Consider the following 19844-nt stretch of genomic DNA (forward strand, 5'->3'; position numbering starts at 1 on the left):
AGCTGCGAAAGAACTGCCCCCTTGGGAACAATAAAAGTGTCTGATCTGAATCATACGAGAGAAAACGAACCTTTCCAGTGCAGAGGTAGCCTCCGTCCACAGAGGCGCCCCCTGTTGACTTTCCTCTGGTCTGCAGCAGGAGCCGGGACACAGCCACCACCACCAGCCCGCACAGCACCGTCAGAGCACACACGCTCAGGAATGTCCCCACCAGCCGCCCGTTGCTGGCACACTCTGTGGACACAAACAAGATTTAATACAGGGGTGCCTTTCACTGTGAACGCTGAAGAGTTTAGAACAGAGAGTACTGCAGTAGAAAACATCGACTGTCCTCACAAGGGCCCCAGGATCAGGTGATTAGATCTGCCCACATTTAAGTCATTTTCACTCTTGGCCAATAAAGATTCCTTACATCTTTACTTTGAGTCCAAACATGTTTTCTTACAACTAGTTTAATCACCATTTTTAAAAAAAAATTAGTGTAAGCACTGACTCTGATGCTCTTTGATTGCAAATGACATACAATTAATGGACAAAAGTATTCAGCCGCCTGCCCATTACATCAACAGGGACTGTGATCACATTGTATTCAAATACATGCCCTTTAATAAGGAGTTGGGCCCTTTTTTGCGGCCTCCACTCTTGTCGGAGGGCTTTCCACAAGATTTTGGAGTGTTTTTGTGGGAATTTGTGCCCATCCATTCTGTAGAGCATTTATGAGATCAGGCACTGATGCTGGGAGGCTCACAATCTCTCTTCCAGTTCATCCCAAAGGTGCTCGATGAGGTTGAGGTCAGGGCTCTTTGCAAGTTCTTCCAAACTAAACTAATCAAACTCTGTCTTTATAGTCCTTGCTTTGTGCACTGGTGAGCAGTCATGTTGGAATAGTTGGTGATGTAAGGCTTGCATGCAGCTACATGGCCATGGAAATCAATTCATGAAGCTCCTGTCGCACAGTTTTTGATTACATTAATGCTAGTGGAAGTTCAGAACTCTTCAACTATGGAATCAACAGAGTGTTGGCGCCTTAGCAGCTGTCGCCCTTGCCCTGTTATTTTAGTCATCACAGAACTATTTTTGTTAGTCTTCGTCTAGTTTTTGTCATGGATAAAAAGGCTGTTGACGAACATTTTGAGTCATAGTTTTAGTCAAAAAAATTAACACTGACATGGTTCTCTGTGGCTTCATGGCTGAGTTGCTGTTGTTCCTAAACGCTTCCACTTTCTACTAATATCACTTACAGTTGACTGTGGAATATCCAGCATGGATAAAATTTCACAAACTGCATTTGGCAAAGGTGGCATCCATCACAGTACCACATTTAACTTCACTGAGCTCTTCAAAATGACCTCTTCAGGATCAAAAATGTTTGTAAATGTAGACTGCATGGCTAGGCGCTTGATTTTATATGCCTTTGGCAACGGGTCTGATTGAAACACCTGAATTCAATAATCAACAGGTGTAGCCAAATACTTTTGTTCATATAGTGTATCTTGAATACTCGCTATCTAATCTCTGCTTGTTTTTACCGGTTATAGGTACAGTGAAGAAATATCATATATTCTGAACATCCAACAGTCCAGCACTAAGGAGAAATGCACTGAAAAAGGCACTGCCGGATAGCGCTGAAAGCGGTACCAAAATGCGCATATGTGCTTGAAGCGACGGTACAGTGCATAGACATACCGGTACCGTTTGCAGGAATATCCCAGATGTGCCTTTTCAGTGCCTTTCCCCCCATTATGAGAAATTTATGCATGAAAACAAAAATCGGTTTTACTGCTTCGTGAATATGCCTTATGAAGTGAGAGCCCCCTGGTGGTAAAAATTTACATACTGTAAGTAAATGTACTCTTCACTAGAGTGTGAAAGTCTTGCACTTCCTCTGAGTGTTAGTTTTACTTTAGTAGACGTATGAAACGCCTTTCCACACATCTCCACACCTCCATGGCGCGGTCAGTGGCAGCTGTCCCAGTGATGCTGCCCTGAACGGTCAGCTGGCCGTGGATCTGCTGGGGAGCATGTGTGGATGACGGGCTCATCTCTCAACACAAAGGGCCCAAAGACTGCTCTGACATTTTGTAACAGGGTAACCATGGAGACCTGGCTCCCGCTGCACCCGGGAGGAGTGGGCGTGAGCAGGAAGAGAGTGTCCCGTTGGAGTGGGGGAGGAAGGTGGGGGTGGCGAGGGAGGGGAGGGGGGAACGCACAATGAGCGCCGCTGTTCCAAAAAGTGGGGAAGGCGGGGAAGAACTTTAACACTTGAATGTGTGACCATGTGTGAACCTGTGGGTTTGCAATTGTTTGTGTTTGAATGAAGAAAGTGAGCTGGGAACTGAGTGGAAATGTAAAATACAGCTGTTACACTGACAGCAGACCTGCTGACTCAAATACACCGGGGTGCAGCAGTACAGCAGTGGCAGCAACGGAAGTGACCTCGAGTGAATGTGTGCATGTGTGTTTACAACATACCTGGTCTTGTGTTGATGTGCAGCTGTGTCTGACCGAACTGTGAGCTTGTTAGAAACCGGTAACGACAGCTGTCTTTACTGATGTACATACACTGAACGCCAGGCTCTCCCGTGTGACCTGAAAAAGAGAGAGAGAAAGAGAGAGAGAGAGAGTTAAGTAAGATGTTTTTCAATCCAGACATATTAATCTCCAAGCCCTGGTAAAAATCCTCCAGGACTTCTAAAAACAGAAGAATCAATATGAGAAGCATTAGAGGAGAGCTGGCATGTTTTATAGGTCTTAAGTTCTCACCTGAAAGCTTTTCTAGTCAATATTTTTATACAACTGTAACAACAGATCAAATTACTACAACAAATTGAGCCTATTTTTAGCTGCAGCAGGCAGCAGTTTCTTCCAAAAAATCTTTGTAAACTTGCTTTACAATACCACTAAGCAATAAAGGTGGGTGACAGTTTGAACTGAGACATTGGGAACATCAATAAATTTAGAAAGCTGAAGTTCAAAATCGTGGAACAGATACATACAACTCAGACATAGTGTTTATTTTGTTCTGTGTCTAATGGAAACAGATGTTGAGCCTTTGGCTTGTAAGATGTTTGTTTAAGAAGCTTTTTAAAAGACAAATATGTAAGAGGAAGGTGGGGGGCTAGCAGGGTCTAGAGCAGTGTTATTTAACCCTGCTCAACTAAGGAGCCAGATTGTTGAAAAAATATCTTTGCAAGAGCAACAATCCAAACCAGGGGGTGGTGGGTGTGCAATGAGTACTAGAAAAATATTAATCATAGCATGCAGAGAGCTTAGTGTCACCTGTAATTTTTGTCATATTTCTTAATCTTTCGTCAATTAAAATTACTACTGGGTTGGGTTAAAAAGCTAGTTTAAGGAATCACTTTTTATCCACATTGTCATATCTGTCAGATGTTTGTCAACTCCGTCAGATACCTGTCAACTCTGTCAGATGTTTTTCAACTCTGTAAGATGTTTGTTAACTCCATCAGATGTTTGTTAACTCCATCAGATGTTTGTCAACTCTGTCAGATACTCATCAACTCTGTTAGGTGTTTCTTAACGCAATCAGATGTTTTTCAACTCCATCAGGTTTTTGTTAACTTCATCAGATGGTTGTCAACTCTGTCAGATGTTTCTTAACTCTATAAGATACTCATCAACTCTGTCAGGTGTTTGTTAACTCCATCAGATGTTTGTCAACTCTGTCAGATGTTTAGAAAACTAAGGAGGTGATGTTTATTTTAGACCAAAGAGAGAGACCAACAGAAAGACAACAAAAATATTGAGATTGTTTGGTCATACAAATATCTAGGCACATGTTGGGACGAGAGGCTGCATGATGGAGCAGGGGTTGGAAGAATCCTGGTCCACTTCCAGGTCAGGCCTTTCTGCGTGGAGTTAGCATGTTCTCCCCATGCACGTATGGGTTCTCTCCGGGTACTCCACCTTCCTCCCACCACCTATGACGTGCTCATTCGGTGAATTGGTGACTTCATTTGCCGTCGTTGTACGTAAAAAATGGATGGATATTTGGATGATAGACTTACATTTGATTTAACACTGAGGCTATTGTCAAGAGAGGGCAACAGAGAATTCTTTCTCAGTCAGTCCTGTAGTCCTCTGTCATTTTTATCAGTCTTTTATTGAGAGTCTTCTTTGTTGTTCTTTTGTCTGCTAGTTTCACAGTCTCTCAGTGAAGGACAGCAACAGTCTGAAAAGTATTGTTAAAATCTGTTGTAAGATTATTGAGATGAAACAGAGAGATTTCTTTTTTTCTCTATTCTTTTTGTAAGCAGCAGGTCCTTTGTAAGGCTGAGTGTAGTCTGGCTTTTTCTGGTCATGTGCTTTTGAGTGAATTTGCTCTGCTGCCCACAGGACGTTATGTTTAACCAGTATGTAAAACTAACCACCATCTGAAATCATCATTCCCTCTGCAATCAGATCACTAAATCGCCTTAGGTTTCTTTAAAAAAATATATTTTAGTATTTTTTACCATTTTTACTTGCACAGATCCCTTTTATCCTTACATGACACTGATCACTAATGTTCTTGGGCTATTATTATTTGTTTTATCCATGTTTTGTACTTTTTGCTTACACATACTGTTTCTGTCTGTCACTGTATTTTTATCTCTGTTTTTATGTACAAGCTCCTCTGAACCAATTTCCCTTTCAGGGATTAATAAAGTAGTTTGAACTGAACTGAACTGAACTGAAGGCTAGGATCCCTGCTCCTCCCTTTGGGCCTGGGCTGAGTCAAGATTGAGAGGAGTCAAAAACATCTGTCAAAGATGTCTCGTCATATTTTCAGTCATAGCAGCATAGCTTTATTTTACAATAGATTCTGGGGTTTAGGTCTTTTTCCTGAGGACAGTGGACAGAGTTAGAAACAGGGTCAAGGGTGGGGGAGAGAGGGGCCCCGAGTCGGATTCGAACCCGGGCCCCCCCTGTGTACATGGGGAGCGCCCTTAACCACAAGGCCACCTGCTCCCCCACCTGGTACTTTTAAAGAAAGTTTTCCTCTCCTGCCTTGGGTTGCACCAGCTGTGCATAAGTTCAGACATAGTCTAGTGATGATGATGATGATGATGATGATGATTATACTTTATTTACGTGTCATGCACAAAAAGTGCCCAACCCCTCATGGGTTTATAAGACACCCAAAAAATACAATTGCAGTGTTTTACAAAATAAAATAAAATAGATCATAATAATTACGAAGTTGTGTGATCTTTTCTCAGCTCAGTAGGAAACAATAAACTCTGCCTTTTCTCCCAAGCTTTGCAGATAAAATCTGCTATGGCAAAAGTACCTTTTATGAAACAGAACTCAAGTTTTTCATAATCATCGAACCAGAAAAAGTCTGCATTAATCAAGGACATTTTCCTGAAAAGTAAATCCCTTAAATCATCATAAATTGGCCAGTAAAACAGAAAATGAATCTCGTTCTCAGTTTCACCAAAGTTACACAATGAAGACACTCTGTCTTCCTCTGGAATGGCATTAAACCTACCAGTCTCTATGGCCAGGGGTAAAGTTCCTGAGCACAACTGTGCACATAATGATCTCTGTCTTCTAGTGAGGTTATATTTCACATAAAACTCTACATCATAGCTATTCTTCATAAGACAATATGTTCATAGTTTTGGTTTACACCATATATCGACAGACCATTTCTGTCTGTACTTAGTAAACATAGAACTCTTAAAGTCCTGGATGTCACATATTAACTTGTTTTGGAAAATGAATGACATGTTTTTTGCTTTAAAGCCAATTTTCAGTTCTTTGGCCCAGGGATGACAATTAGAAACATCCCAACTAAAAATCTTTTTAGTGAGTCTCTGATCAGACATTCTTACAGGCCTATTCCAAAGCCGCAGCATTTCACATTTGTGTCTGATGTTTGGAGGCTCCCATCCCATGTCTCCACTCATAGCCAGGACTGATGTGAATTTGTGAACTCCCAAGAAAGCCCGGATTGCTCTGTAATGTATAGAGTTTGAAAAGAAGTTCATACTTAAGGAGGAGTTTATTCTGCAGCTCTGAGGAGCTTTGAGAAGCTCTGTGACTTCAATCACAGCTAGCCTATTTGACATTATGCAGGTCCAGTCAGCACTTCCAGATTGACTGACGTGTACAGACAAATCAGGAGGGAGCTTTGACGTGTGGTGCATCAGTTATGTTTTTTATTGGCTGAGGGCAAAGTCTGGGCAACAGAAAGTGTTGCAGACATCGTGCATTGCTTTGGTATTTTAATTGGCTTATACCAGGAAAGGGGGTTATTTAAAAATGGGGCATTTTAGCGTTTTATATTTTTTGTCCAGACATGGGACGCAGAGTCTGAAAACGGGACAGTCCTGGCTAAATCGGGACATCTGGTCAGCCTAAGCTACATGTGAAAACAATGAGGACTAAGAGGAGGATGGTGAAGGAGCAGATTAAAACTGGGGAGGAAATTATTATCCTGCCTATGAAGATTTCTTTGTTTTTAAGAGTAGTGCTGTTAATCAGAGCAAGGAATTATTAACGCAGCTTCTCCAAACATCCTAATTTTAATTTGGTGCTTACATTTTTTCACTTTGCTCACAGAAACAAAATTATTTCACAAAGAAACAAAAACTACCACGGTCTAAATGATGATCCTCCTTCAAAACTGTTAGGGTTAGAGCCTTTCTGCTTTCTGTTGTTCAATGATGTGCTTCAACTCTGTAATGCTCAGAGCTTCTAAAATCAAGTTAAACTGAGGGTTATCTTCACATTTACGCACAGTCTAAAAACTCCAGTAAGAGTTTGAGCTGACACTGGAGAAAGCATCAGGATAAAAAACCAAAGAAATCAATTTAGACTTGAGAAACAGAATTGTTGATGCTCAGAGCAGGAGAATGATCTACAAAGTTATCACAGCATTTCCAAGAGACAAGAACTGGAGTGAGAAGGATTATCGAGAAACTCAAAAGAGCCAGACAGTTTAGAACAAGCCTGGCAGAGATAAGAGAAAGATTTCAGAGACACTGGAAAGAAAACTAGTGAGAGATGTGTCTAAAGAGCCCAGAACAACTGCCAAGACACTAGTGAAGGACTTAGCCAAGTCAGGAATTGTAGTCTCAAAGAAGATCATCACTAGAGCCCTGCACAGAAATGGACCAAGAAAAAAAACAGTACTGCAGAAGAGACACCATGAAGCCAGACTGAAGTCTGCTAATGACAACCTGGAGAAAGATTCTGATACTGGAAGCATGTCCTTTGGTGAGATTAGACCAAACTAGAGCTCTATAGAGACATTGATAATGTTTGGAGAAAGAAGGGAGAGACCATCCCCACACTGAGACATGACAGTGGGAGTATTATGCTGTGGGGATGCTTCAGTGAGTCTGAAACTGGGAATTGAAGAAAGAAGGATATGTGAAGATTTTGCATGAAAACCTTCAGCAGTCAGCAGGAGAACTGGGTCTAAATCGTTTGTCTTCCAACACGCCAACCTAAAACATACTTGACTCCTGGTGAAGAACTACCTCCAGAAGACCAAAGTGAACCCTAATGACTAGCCTGCACAAAGCCCTGACTTGAATCCCAGTGAAATCCGTGGCAAAGAAGAATGGGCTGGGTTTCCTCAGGTGACGTGTCAGAGACTTGTTGGAAACTACAACAAACGACTGCAGGCTGTTATCCGGCAAAAAGGAGACACAACTGACTACTAACATCAGGGAGCTAATAATTCAGACCCTGGTGGTTTTTGTGAAATACTTTTGTTTTTGGTGCAAAGTAAAATAATTTTAGCATCCAAAATAAAACTAGGATGTTTGGAAGAGCTGTGTCAAAAATTCCAACTGTATGTGAACAAACTGTAAGTTAGCAAAGTGAGCTGGAAGCAAGCCCCTCCTGTCATGTGCCTTGAGCTAACACTAGACAGCTGCTAACTAGGTGCTTATTGCTCTTGCCACAGTGGCATCAGAAGAATCTGCTTGATTGAAATATGTTTTTATTTGCAGTGATGTTAATTTGTTATCTTTTGTTGTGCCAAAAAAATCTTCTCCTGCAATCAAGAATCCAGCCTATCCGCCCTAATCACAATTCTCTGGTGCTTTTACTGCTTAGCTTGCAGACTGCAACTGACTCCCCTTTGATTTGTAACAGATTTAAAATGATGTTAATAATGATTGACTGCCACTTTTATGAGGATATCCCCGAGGAAATGTGGTAAGTGATAATGCATTCACTGGGCAAATTTCAGCTGGCACTAAAGTTGTTTTGGATGCTGGCATCAGTTTGAGAAACTGCATATCTTTGGCAAGAAGGAATCCAGATTAAAACCAAACTCAGCACATTCCCTTTGTAAAAGAAACTTTTATGGACACAAAAGCCATGGAGAAAACTTCTTAAAGCAGATTCCACTGGCTAGACTTTACATACCTGATGCATCGTCCATGTAGCCTACAGAGGGGGGACAGGTGTTGTTGCAGAGTCCTGCCTCTCCTTGTGCAAGATCGTGAGACACATGGCAGTCAACACACTTCCTGAGAGAGAAGCACAGAGTCAGCTAGGGCTATAAATAGATCTGTAACATCTCCCATCATGCTTTGTGTCAGGATGGAAAGTGACAAGTACCAGTATGATTGGCAGGTGCTTTGCCGTGCAAGATTTCTCTCACAGAGGTCTCCGGAGAATTGGAGGTCGTCACACACACACTGGCCGCACACGCATCTTCCAAACCCGCTGCAAATTAAACCGCTATCTGACTGGCAGGTCGCTGTGGAGACGGGACAGCCACAGCTTTCTCCTGTCCAGCCGTCATTGCACACGCACTCACCAGACACACAAACACCTCGACCTGAGAAGGACAGCCACAGAAGAGAGAAATGAGCCTGACGTGTAAACAACAAAATTCAAAATCTAGGGATTTTTCTCTAGGCATGGCTATTTTACCTCCACACAGCAGCCCTCCTTCGTACGGGCAGGAGAAGTCATCTTTCTCACAGTATCTCCCATAAACTGTCCCGAGTCTGCTCGGATCGCACACACACCTCCCACAGTCACACACTCCTCGACCACTGCAGTCCACATCAGACCCTGCCGCTCTGCAGTTCCAGTTTGAATCTATGTTCGAGTCTTTAATCGCTCCATGGGCCAGCCGCTGTGCCTGATTGAGCCCATCTTGTGTTACGCTGCATGATGATTGGCTGTCATCATAGCAGCGCTTTGCTGGTCCACAACCGCAGCTACATTTAGCCTTTATCCTAACGACAGTGGACTCATTGTAACCCACAGGGCGAATCATGACTGTTACATCTTCTTCTTCAACTCCAGCAGGACAGGAGTTCAGGCCAACTGTGATGTTGAAGTAGACCTGAGGGGGAAGATGAGATAGTAAGCAGTCTGTCTGTTAGTAGGCAACCATGGTTCTAACTGAAGTATGTAAACAATTATCTTAAAGGTTTGCAATGAAATGTGCTACACTTATCTGAATTGCCCAGATGAATAATCATTATAACTTAAATAATGTCCTGACAAATTGTTCCCATATCATCATCAAGTAAAATATAAATCAGCCAACACTTTTAGTCCACCTCTGGTAAATTAAACTGACTGGATATGATTTGGAGAGGCTCATGCCAATCAAGGAGAAAAATTAAATAGCAACAATTAAGAGAATTGAGAGGCAACAGAAAAATTTTAACCCTCGGATCCTACTATGGCCATTTTGAGGAGACATTCATCATTTTTATTATCATTACTTTGAGTTGATATTCACATTTATATAGATTGAGGCATCAAATTTGGCCAAAGTTATTATTTTTCTTCATATTTAAAAAAAATAAATAAAGTGTTGCCCATAGAACTCTACTGACACCAAATAGCTCGATCTATCCTTGTTTGTCCAAAATCTGGACAATAGACATCCATTAATAACACGCTTTTTGACTGTGTCTATGGCACCAAAACAACATATAGCAACCTTTTCTATGCAGTCACTCGATCACCAGGGCCCTAAATTTCACCATTCCACAGTGATCCAGCAGATGGTGCCAACGCACCATTTTAACCCCTTCAGCAACACGCATGCAGGTTTTCTTCCATGGACTCAGAGTGTTTGAAGCGCTATTTTACCCACTAAACATCATCAGAATTAAATGAAACGATTCATGCTACTAGATATGGATGTCTGTGAGTGGGCTACATGTGTAAGGAAAAGTTTGTTTGCTCCCACGTGTGTGTTCGGGTGCAAATCTGCGTCTATGTTTACAACTGGACATGCCGTAAGTGGAGTGTTTACAGTCGAAAATGCTACTTCCGGGTTCTGCAGACTGGGACTAAGATAGGGGGACATTTAGACTATTTTAACTTTGCCCTCACTTCATAGCAAGTGGATGGACATGCATGAGGAAGCACGGGTCCTTTCAATCAATAGGTAAGAATATATCATATCTCAAATATGCAGTAAATTTATATATGCGCGTTATGAGCATAATCTCTGTCACATTTTGGTTAGAGGTGAAAATGCACATGTTCGTGATTCATATCCTACATATATCCTCTGATTTTTTATGCCTGTACATAAAATAAACCTAACATGAACAAATGCATTTGCTCACATATGATTTGGTAGAGGACAAGCTGGAGAAAAGGAAGGTAAAACTGGCGTGTTTTTCACTCCGATAGACTCATCTGTTTAGCATGGACACTATCTCACTGAATCCAAGTCATAGGCATAGTGCACAAGAACTGGCATAAAAAGGGTGTAACACTGAATTTTATGTATTTATTTATTTTAGTGGGCAGGGTTGAAGTTGTTGAAGAGATTTGAGTCGGTGAAAGTTAAAGAAAATTGAAAAAGAGTGTTTTAGGAACAGTTTTCTGTATGTCCAGAATATGGACAAACAAGGACAGATTGGGCTAAAATGTGGCATTTGGCACTACAAAGAAAATTTCAATGCATCAAAATCAATTTTACTACTCATCATTGACATGGCCCAGACTGTATTTATTTATTTTTTTTTTTAAGTTTTTTTTTTATCAAGATCATTTTATATGGGAAATATAAAATGTTTTTGTGTTTTTTATCATAAAAAATAACAGTGACATGGTGTACAATAACTGGCATAAAAAGGGTGTAACATTCTTTTTTTTATTTTTTATTTTTTTAGTGGTCAGGGTTGAAGTTGTTGAAGAAATTTGAAGCAGTGAAAGTAAAAAAAAAAAAAGTTAAAAAATGATTATTTTATTAACACTTATCTGCATGACCGATTTCTGGACATACTGGCCTCAACCATGCTAAAAATTACAAGGGCGTGAGGGTGAAGTGTTGTTGCAAAGGATCTGATTACATGCCAATGTGATATTTCAGTTTTTTCTTTTTAAAACACTTGCAAAAATGAGCGGGACTGCCTGCAGAGCTCAGAGACAGGCTTGTTGTAAGGCACAGATCTGGGGAAGGCTACAAAAATTTCTGCTGACCAAGAACCTGAGGGTCACTCTGACTGAGTCCCATCTCAACACAGGATCTCTGGATCTCAACCAATGCCTTTCAAATATCAATGGCCAACAATTCTAAACTAATTTAACAAAATTACAAAACAGAACTAAACAGAAGCCTTGACATATTTTAGCACCTCTTTGTGATTCTCCTTTCAAATACCTGAACCCTGACTTGCCTGAAGAACATTCTGTCACATTCATCATGGGTCAATCAAAACAAGACAAAATGAGGTAGTAGGCATACGCATCTCCGGCAGACTGGTGCTGCCAAACAGTAGAGCTTGTTGGTGGGTAAAACTCATGCTGTGGCTGGTCGGGAAAAGTACAAAAACATTTTCTCTGCTAAGAAAAGTTTTCAGTGTGGCTCTTCACTCTTGTTTTAACAAAGAAATGTGGCCCACTTCTGGTGAAACTGATGCGTTATTACAGCTTCATCCAAGCTAACTGCTATATCGCCATAGTAACTACCGCAAACTCATCCCAAAGCAGGTCAGCAGAGGGGTGAAAACCAGTGTTGATTTTGTTGACTAAAACTATAACTATAAATGTTTGTGAGACAAGTTGAAAAGTTATGTATGAATAGGTAAGGATAAAAACAAGTTCATGATATGAAAGATTATTAAAAAAGTTGATTAAGTTTAAGAACATGATATATGCACAAGAAAAGTTCAATAAAAGTGACTAAAAATATTTTTAAAAAATTGAAATACTTTTAAAATCAGTTTTATGTAACAAGAAATAGTTGAAGTGCCAAAAGACGGTTTAAAATACATTATTTACCTCATTCTTTAATGTTAAAAGTGAGATTTATTAATGTTTATCCTTGTTCTACTCAGAAGGCTGAGCTAAGATCATCTGTGATCGATTGCTTCTGCCTCACAGAAACGCTAGGGGGATAAGCAGTATTTTCCTCATTTTACTAAACTCTCTTGATGAGGAAACAGCACAGAATCACTGTCGTGATTATTTCTCCCCTTTTTTAAGGGGTGTGACATTTGCTGACAACCTTTTTTTTCCATGAGAAAGACTAGACTATGACTAGCCAAAAATAGATCTTTGATGACTAAAACTGACAAAAAGTAAGTTTTGTTTTTGTCAAGATGACTAAAACTAGACTAAAATGTAGTTAAGTTTTGACAGACATTCAAAATCCATGATATTTCTCCACTCTGTCCAAATACATAATAAGCATCTATAGCTATTCTGCCTCTCAGCCGTAGAGAGCAGGGACCCCAGGTTTGGCAGAGTGCAGACAACACACTACCATGATTTAGGCAAGGGAATAAATGCTTGGACTAAAAATAAAGACTTAATTGTAGGGACTTTTTATGGACTAAAACTAGACAAAATGATTTTCAGTATTGGTCAACTAAAGCTATAAAGGATAGAAATGACTTAAATGTGACTAAAACTGAAAGGCATCTAATATAAAGACTAAATTAAAAATAGTTGTTAAAATTAACACTTTTCTGTCATTTAAAGCTCTCAGTGCTCTTTTGCTCTTGGTCCAGTTCTTATAAAGCTGTGTATAATTAACCCTGCCTGTTTTTACTGTGCTGAGCTCTTCAAACGATGCTGACTGGTCGGATCATTTTTCAGACAGGCTGACACAATCTTTTCAGATTGGAGCTTTCTGAGATGGAATTGCCTGAATACAGACATGGAGTCTGGCCAATCCATCTGCTTTAAGGTTAGCAAAAAGGTCCACTTTCTAGAAAAAGACCCCTCCCTGCTTCCATCAGGCCAGCTACAGCAGGCCTGAATATGAACAAAACAGCTAAAGGATTGACAATTTAAAGACAAAGTTTTGCTTATCTAGAGTTCAGCATTACTCAAGAGACCCTATGCTTTAAAGAAATCCTTTATGGTTGGAAAAACAAACATCAGAATATAAAATGGTGTTTTTCACATGAAACTGAAAGTAAGAACATAAAAGGAGTTTTCTCCTCCTGCATATTTATGGAAATCTCTGAAAAGACTAAAGCCGGATAAATAACCAAGAACTTGAACCTTAGTGTGATTTAACTCAGTGTGAATAATTATTCAGTTGATGTGGCTGCATCCTAAAGCTGTCCTCTACATGCTGGCATTTCCCTTGATTTCTATCTCCCTTCTGGTAAGTGTGGGTACTTCCAGTAATTCACTTTAATCCACCCATGGATTACAGGACTGGGGCTAAACTTCAATCTTTTTCTACAATGGAGCGACTATGAAGCAGTGATTAAACATCTTGTCGTTCAACAGTTAAGAGCCCCAAAAGGTTACCGAGGAAGAATCTCATCTGTAATTTAGGGCGGAACAGATGGAAGATTTGTAAATGAGTTGAAGATGCTATTATTGAAGAGTTTCCTGGAGAGATATGATAAATATGTAAAAATCTTTCTGCATAGGTGCAGACTGTTTCCATCTTCACTTCTGGTGAAAGAATAGTTCAGATTTGAAAGCAGAGAACGTCCAGTGACCCATTTCTAAATATAAACGTCCTATTTGTGAGCATAAAGGCTCTCATATTAGGCTAGGTAAGGTCATAGAATCACATGGAAATGTTCTGCTGTTAAACACAGCCTGTAATCCGCTCAGTGGGATTATTTACCAAATCTTTTCTGCCTCGCAGTACTCTCAGTGATGTCTGTGTGGGTGTGATTGTAAGTGTCAAAGTAATCCAATACAACCAATAAATGTCCTCTGACATCTCCTGGAGCTTACTTACATGAGTAATGCATTTTTGCATGGTTTCCCTGCTTTTATGATAAACTTCTGTGCTGTTTTAATCCCGTGTGTGTGTTTGGATACGTACCGTCTGGTTAGGCTGCACCCCGGAGCAGCTCTGGTTCTGAGCAGTGGCTCCATCAGGACAAATGGGAGATACCGACACCCAGTACCTGCTGACTGCCTTATCGTCCACTGACACTGCCACTGCTACCTCTGATAACAACCTCTGCAGGAAGAGGGCAGGAAAAAAAGCAAGGATAAGATTTCCATTTGCATGGGAATGTAGGATGAGATAAAAGGGATTGAGAAGAGCAGGGAGACTATGAAAATTTAATGAATACAATGCATGTGTGTGTGAAAAGTAATGAGTGTAAAAGAGATACAGAGGAAAGTGTGATTAATCGAAGTTGTCACATGTCCCCAGAAAGCCCTCATTGTCGTCCCCTTTCTTTCCAAAACACAAGGAGAGGAAGGTTACGGGAAAAAAGGAGGTGGGACCAAAAATAGCATGGTTGTTTCCATCCGTGATTGGGACACATGGTTTCTGTGGGGATCTGATAGCTTTTATAATGCAAGCTTCTGTTTCGGGGCTGTGCTGCTTGTGTGTGCGCAGACTCGGATCTGTGGATTCGGCAGATTCTCAGAGGCAAACAATGGGGCGTTGTGCCTGAGGCGAGATTACAGCCTCGACTGCTGCCAGCTGAACGAAGCCCGTACACACACACACACACACACTCACAGGGAAGGCCTTACCCCTCCTTTAACCTCCTCTTCTCAGTGCTGTTTTCCTGTTACATTAGTGACCAAACACTCTCCTATCATCTGATTTCAAAAGTTAGGATTCAAGTTTGCATTACTTCCTATCTTCTTTTAACCAGTCTGCACATCCACACCTACAGTTTGTGGATAAATAAAAGTTGTGCACACTTTGAGGAACTTAATGTAGTAACCCTCTTTCCTAAACAGGAATGTGTTGTTGTTCAGCTTACATGATTAAAAAAGGCCAGCAGAAAACAGGTCATGTTCCCAGAACAATTACAACACTGTACTGTTGCTCTCTTTTCTCCAACCTTTGGCTGGTCCTGTCCTCTTCTCTATGTCTAAAGGAAAGAGAGTACACAGAGGGAGAAAAGAGGTTGTGCTCTACCTTGTATGCCTCCACCACCAGCTCTATTAGGTTTGGAGCCTGAAAGAGGCCTAACTTTCCCAGGTATGATCCCGGCAGCAGGCGTACCAGCTCCTGCAGAGGAAGAAGAGACGAGGGCTGTAACATTTGCTTTCTTACAATCATTTGTGGTCATGCGATGTTTGTGGGAGTTTACCTCATACCACTGGTACTGCTGCTTTTCCACTGCAAACAACGAGTAGACGTGGTTTTCCAGCAGCTTGTCAGACAGCTGACCCAAAGAGGGATGGTCCTGAATAGAGAAAACCAAAAGGATAAATCTTATAATAAGTTTAATATTCCTTAACACAACGTCACACAGCCGAGAGTTCTCTGACTGAGTCAGTAACTTCACTCATGGTGCACAAGTGTCTAATGCTCAAAGGCATCCTGGAAAAAGTCTGCCTGAGCAGAGTCTTGGGCAATTATTGCAAGTATTGATGCTAAGCACCTGGCAGTACATGTACATACCCAGTGTTTTTGGGTGGAGTTCATTAAATTTGTCTTGCAACAACTATTGTTAAAAAAAGGGTAAAATACATCAAATGTACCCACTATATAATGAAGATATCTTTCTGATTAATTTCTTTTAGTATCATTTAAACAATTAATTGGATATAATTTACTTGCCCTGTGATTGACTGGTGACAAGTCTAGGGTGTACCCTGCCTCCCATTAAAGCTGGGATAGGCTCCAGCCCCCGTGACCCCAAACAGGAGGCAAAGGTAAAGGATGGATGGATAATTAACTACCCACAAAAATAATTTTTTACAGTGACTGTCTGTTAATCAGCAGGAGAGAAGAGGAGAGTCAGAGCGAGATCACTGCGCACTCATTAACTGACCTAATATGCAGATAACAGAACAAGAAGAAAGAACAGAAATGCATGCTTAAACTTTTAAATCAAAATCTGATTAATCTTTCAGTTAGAGTTAGTGTAAGTGTTAAGGTAACGTTTAGGTTACCAAATGTTAAGAGTTTAAAATCTGACTGGCAAAACCTGATGACAAACGTTAAATAAAGTGGAGTAAACAGCCTGTTTACATGGAAAAGCTGTAGCTGTAGCTAACTTAGCTGAAGCTAAAGCCCACAAAGTGCATGGATATTTATACCAACGTAGCTAACATTTGAGCTATTTGGCTATGTTTGCTAAATCTCACTTTGCTAAAGCTAACTTAGTTACATTGGCTTAAGTAGTAATGGTAACTACATAGCTACAGAGCAATGTTAGCTTTAGCTGAAGCTAACAAAGCTAATGTTCATTAGCATAGCTTAACCCCCAGATAATATTCCTTAGTCTGTAATGATAACAGCGTGGTTATTTCTTGAATGTAAATGTCAGATATAAAGCTGATTTTAAAAAAGAATACAACCAAAAATACTTTGCACTGGCAAATTACAACCCTTCTGTTCTGACAGAAACGACGTCTCACAGTGACGGTCTGCAAAAGTTGGCGTCTGAAATCTATGGTCTGCAGCCTGAATGTCTTGCCATAGTTTGGCGTTAAAACTTCAGAAATGTATGGATGGCATCACTGAGACTGTGTCCATGGTTCATATAGTCCAAGCTTGAAAGAAGAGGAAACAGTATGGCTTAGATTGGCTAACACTCAAAAATGAACCCGCAAGTGCTAAAATAGCGTGGACTGTCTCTTACTGAAGTCTAAGACTGAACTTTTCATTTTAATAGGAGCAAGATACTATTACAAGGTAAACTACGGTATGCTGTATATTAAGTTAGGACCCCGTGAACTTAAATACACATTGGAAGCTCAGTCTCACCATCCTTGTGCTGCCCGTGTAAACATTGTTTTCCAGGTGACACAGGCCATCATTCGGTGTCACAATCCCTGCCAGCCGTCCGTCCAGGGCAAGGTGAGACGGCTGGTCGGTCATCAGCAGCAAAAGACGCTTCGCCTCTGGTCGCCAACCCACTGCTTTCTGCAGAAAAGAGTCCGAGATTGTGCTATGTAAGTAAAATATTTAAAAACCCACTTTAGATGTAAATATATACAAAATTCCCTTTGCAGATGAACTTGAAAATTATTCTGTTTCTAGTTGTGGTTGAACGGATTCTCTCATTTCTTTTCCCTGAGATCAGTACTCAGCCAAATTCTCACAGTGATGCAGAAAAAATGCTTATGTTCTATTTTCTTAGAGATTTACATGTGTGGTTAGAAACCGCAAATTCAATCATTTAACTCATCTGAACTACATTATCTGTAATGCTCTGCAGCAACAAAATTCCTCCACCAGCCACGAGTCTGCCTCTTCATGTCTGTGACTCGTCAATGACAGTGTGAGAAAACGGCTCTGTGTGAGTCTGTGAGCGTATTTAAGGAAACTCTGTGCGTTTAGAAGTAGGTCTGACATAATGGAGAGTCTATTTCTGGAGTCTGGGCCACTGTGGTGTTTCCCTTCAGACTGGTTACTCAGTGCCCCCCTGCCTGGTGTGATTCACAGCCCTCCTGCAGACATAGCATAAGCAACCGTCTGTGTGTTTGTGTGCTTAAGTGTGCGCCATAGCCAAGCGGTGGTGTCATTAGTTACTGAGATTCTTAGGGTAGTAGTGAATGCTTAGTCAGAGTGGCACCAGACCACCAGAATAAAAGCCTCTTTATTCTACCAAATATGGGGTTTTCCCTGAATTTGCAGATTGTATTGAAACATCTTGTTTGCTATTGGTTTAGGGTCCATATCTACATACCTGACAGACAGCAGCCTGCAGCATAGCATCCAGTCCTCCCTCTGGTGTGTCCATGTTTCCTGAGATTCGCTGCCGCTTGATCACTCGTGTGAACTCGCTCATGTTTCTAGTCATACTTAGAACGTGGTGGTAGCCATGAGCCGGGCGACAGCGGATCTCATAATCACTGAGGAGAGAGAGAAAGTTTAGATGGCATCATTCAAGGACAGGGACCCAGGAGTGCCCATAGCTTTTATGCAAATATAGGTAAGGATGCTGATCCGAGGGTATGTATAGAGGGGGGACCATGGAGGCATGGGCCCCCCAAAGACTCTGATTGGTTTCTCCCTGGTGCAATCCCAAAATCTTTAACCACAATAGGCTATTTGCCATGCCCATTTGGACAGTGGTGCAACATGCTGCTAGTGGCTTTCTTTGCAAAAATAGTGCTTTTTAAAAGTACTTCCCCCCCTTCATGATTTTTAATAATTTTGCATATTTGTCACACTTAAATGTTTCAGATTGTCAAGAAAAATTAAAAATGGACAAGGATAACCTGAGTTAACTCCCTTAAAGCCTGATAACCCATAAAGTAGCCATAAACTCTCATTTGTTTGAACTTAAATGTTTATTTAACTTTCTACTGAAATCCAAACCAAAAAAATTCAATTTTTCATTTGTTGTATCACATTTGATAAATTACATGATTGTGGCAACTGATAATCCACCTTTTTTAATCATTTATCAGATTGTATACAAAAGGTTTAATAAGTAATTTATTATCATGTTGATTAGATAGAGGTCTCATAAAAGCGTGTATCAAATATGTTACAACAGGCTTTAAAGGGTTAAACAATGGTTTGATCCATTAAGGAAAAAAGCCACCCAAACCTCCCTGGCTCTATGTGAAAAAGTAGTTGCACTCCCCAGTGTTAGATCATGAATTAACTGTGATTCACCACATTTTTTGGAAAGCTGAGCTCCAGGCCTGATTACTGCCAGACCTGTTGAATCTAGAAATCCCTTCAATAGAACCTGTCTGACAAAGTGAAGTAGGCTAAAAGATCTCAAAAAGCAGCACATCATGATGCCATCTAAAGAAAATTGTCATTGTCATTGACATCTATCAGGATGGAAAGGCTTTGGAACTCCAGCAAACCAAGGTGAGAGCCATTATCCATAAAAAAGGAAAACTTGGAACAGTGGTGAACCTTCCCCGGAACAGTTTCCAGGAGGTCCCAAAAGAACCCAGAACAACATCTAAAGCCCTGCAGGCCTTGCTTGACTCAGTTAAGGTCAGAGTTCATGATTCAACAATAAGAAAGAAACTGTGCAAAAATGGCAAAATGGCAAATGGAGAGTTCCAAAGCCCAAACCACTGCTGACCAAAAAGGACACAAAGGCTCGTCTCACATTTGACTAAAAACATCCTGATGATCCCCAAGACTTTTGGGAAAATATCCTGTGGACTGAACAGACAGAAGTTGAACTTCCTGGAAGGTGTGTGTCCCATTACAGTTGGAGTAAAACTAACAGCATTTCATCAAAAGATCATCATACCAACATTCAAACATAGTGGTGGTAGTGTGATGGTCTGGGGCAGCTTTGCTGCTTCAGGACCTGGATCACTTGCTGTAATTGATGGAACCATAAAATTCTGATGTCTATCAGAAAATCCTGAAGGAGAATGTCTGGCCATCAGTTTGTGACCACAAGCTCAAAAAAACTTGGGTTATGGGGCAGGACAATGATCTCAAACACACCAGCAAGTCCCCCTCTGAATGGCTTAAAAAACAAAATGAAGGTTTTGGGGTGTTAAAATGTGTT

The 19844-nt window shown here is 40.8% G+C and overlaps 1 protein-coding gene across 1 annotated transcript in view; it reads right to left on the minus strand.

The window, feature by feature from the left end:
- itgb8 (integrin, beta 8) overlaps positions 1–19844 on the minus strand; it is a 33685-nt gene that overhangs the window by 4017 nt on the left and 9824 nt on the right. The window contains exons 6-15 of the mRNA XM_041809276.1: positions 18039–18204; positions 17114–17272; positions 15489–15584; positions 15314–15406; positions 14252–14392; positions 8905–9325; positions 8587–8809; positions 8392–8495; positions 2473–2589; positions 71–234 (exon numbers count right to left, since the gene is read on the minus strand). Of these exons, the coding sequence (XP_041665210.1) occupies positions 71–234; positions 2473–2589; positions 8392–8495; positions 8587–8809; positions 8905–9325; positions 14252–14392; positions 15314–15406; positions 15489–15584; positions 17114–17272; positions 18039–18204 (1684 nt within the window). The remainder of the gene's footprint in view (positions 1–70; positions 235–2472; positions 2590–8391; positions 8496–8586; positions 8810–8904; positions 9326–14251; positions 14393–15313; positions 15407–15488; positions 15585–17113; positions 17273–18038; positions 18205–19844) is intronic.

Source organism: Cheilinus undulatus, linkage group 16 (genome assembly GCF_018320785.1).
Source record: "Cheilinus undulatus linkage group 16, ASM1832078v1, whole genome shotgun sequence".
NCBI classification, from domain to species: domain Eukaryota; kingdom Metazoa; phylum Chordata; class Actinopteri; order Labriformes; family Labridae; genus Cheilinus; species Cheilinus undulatus.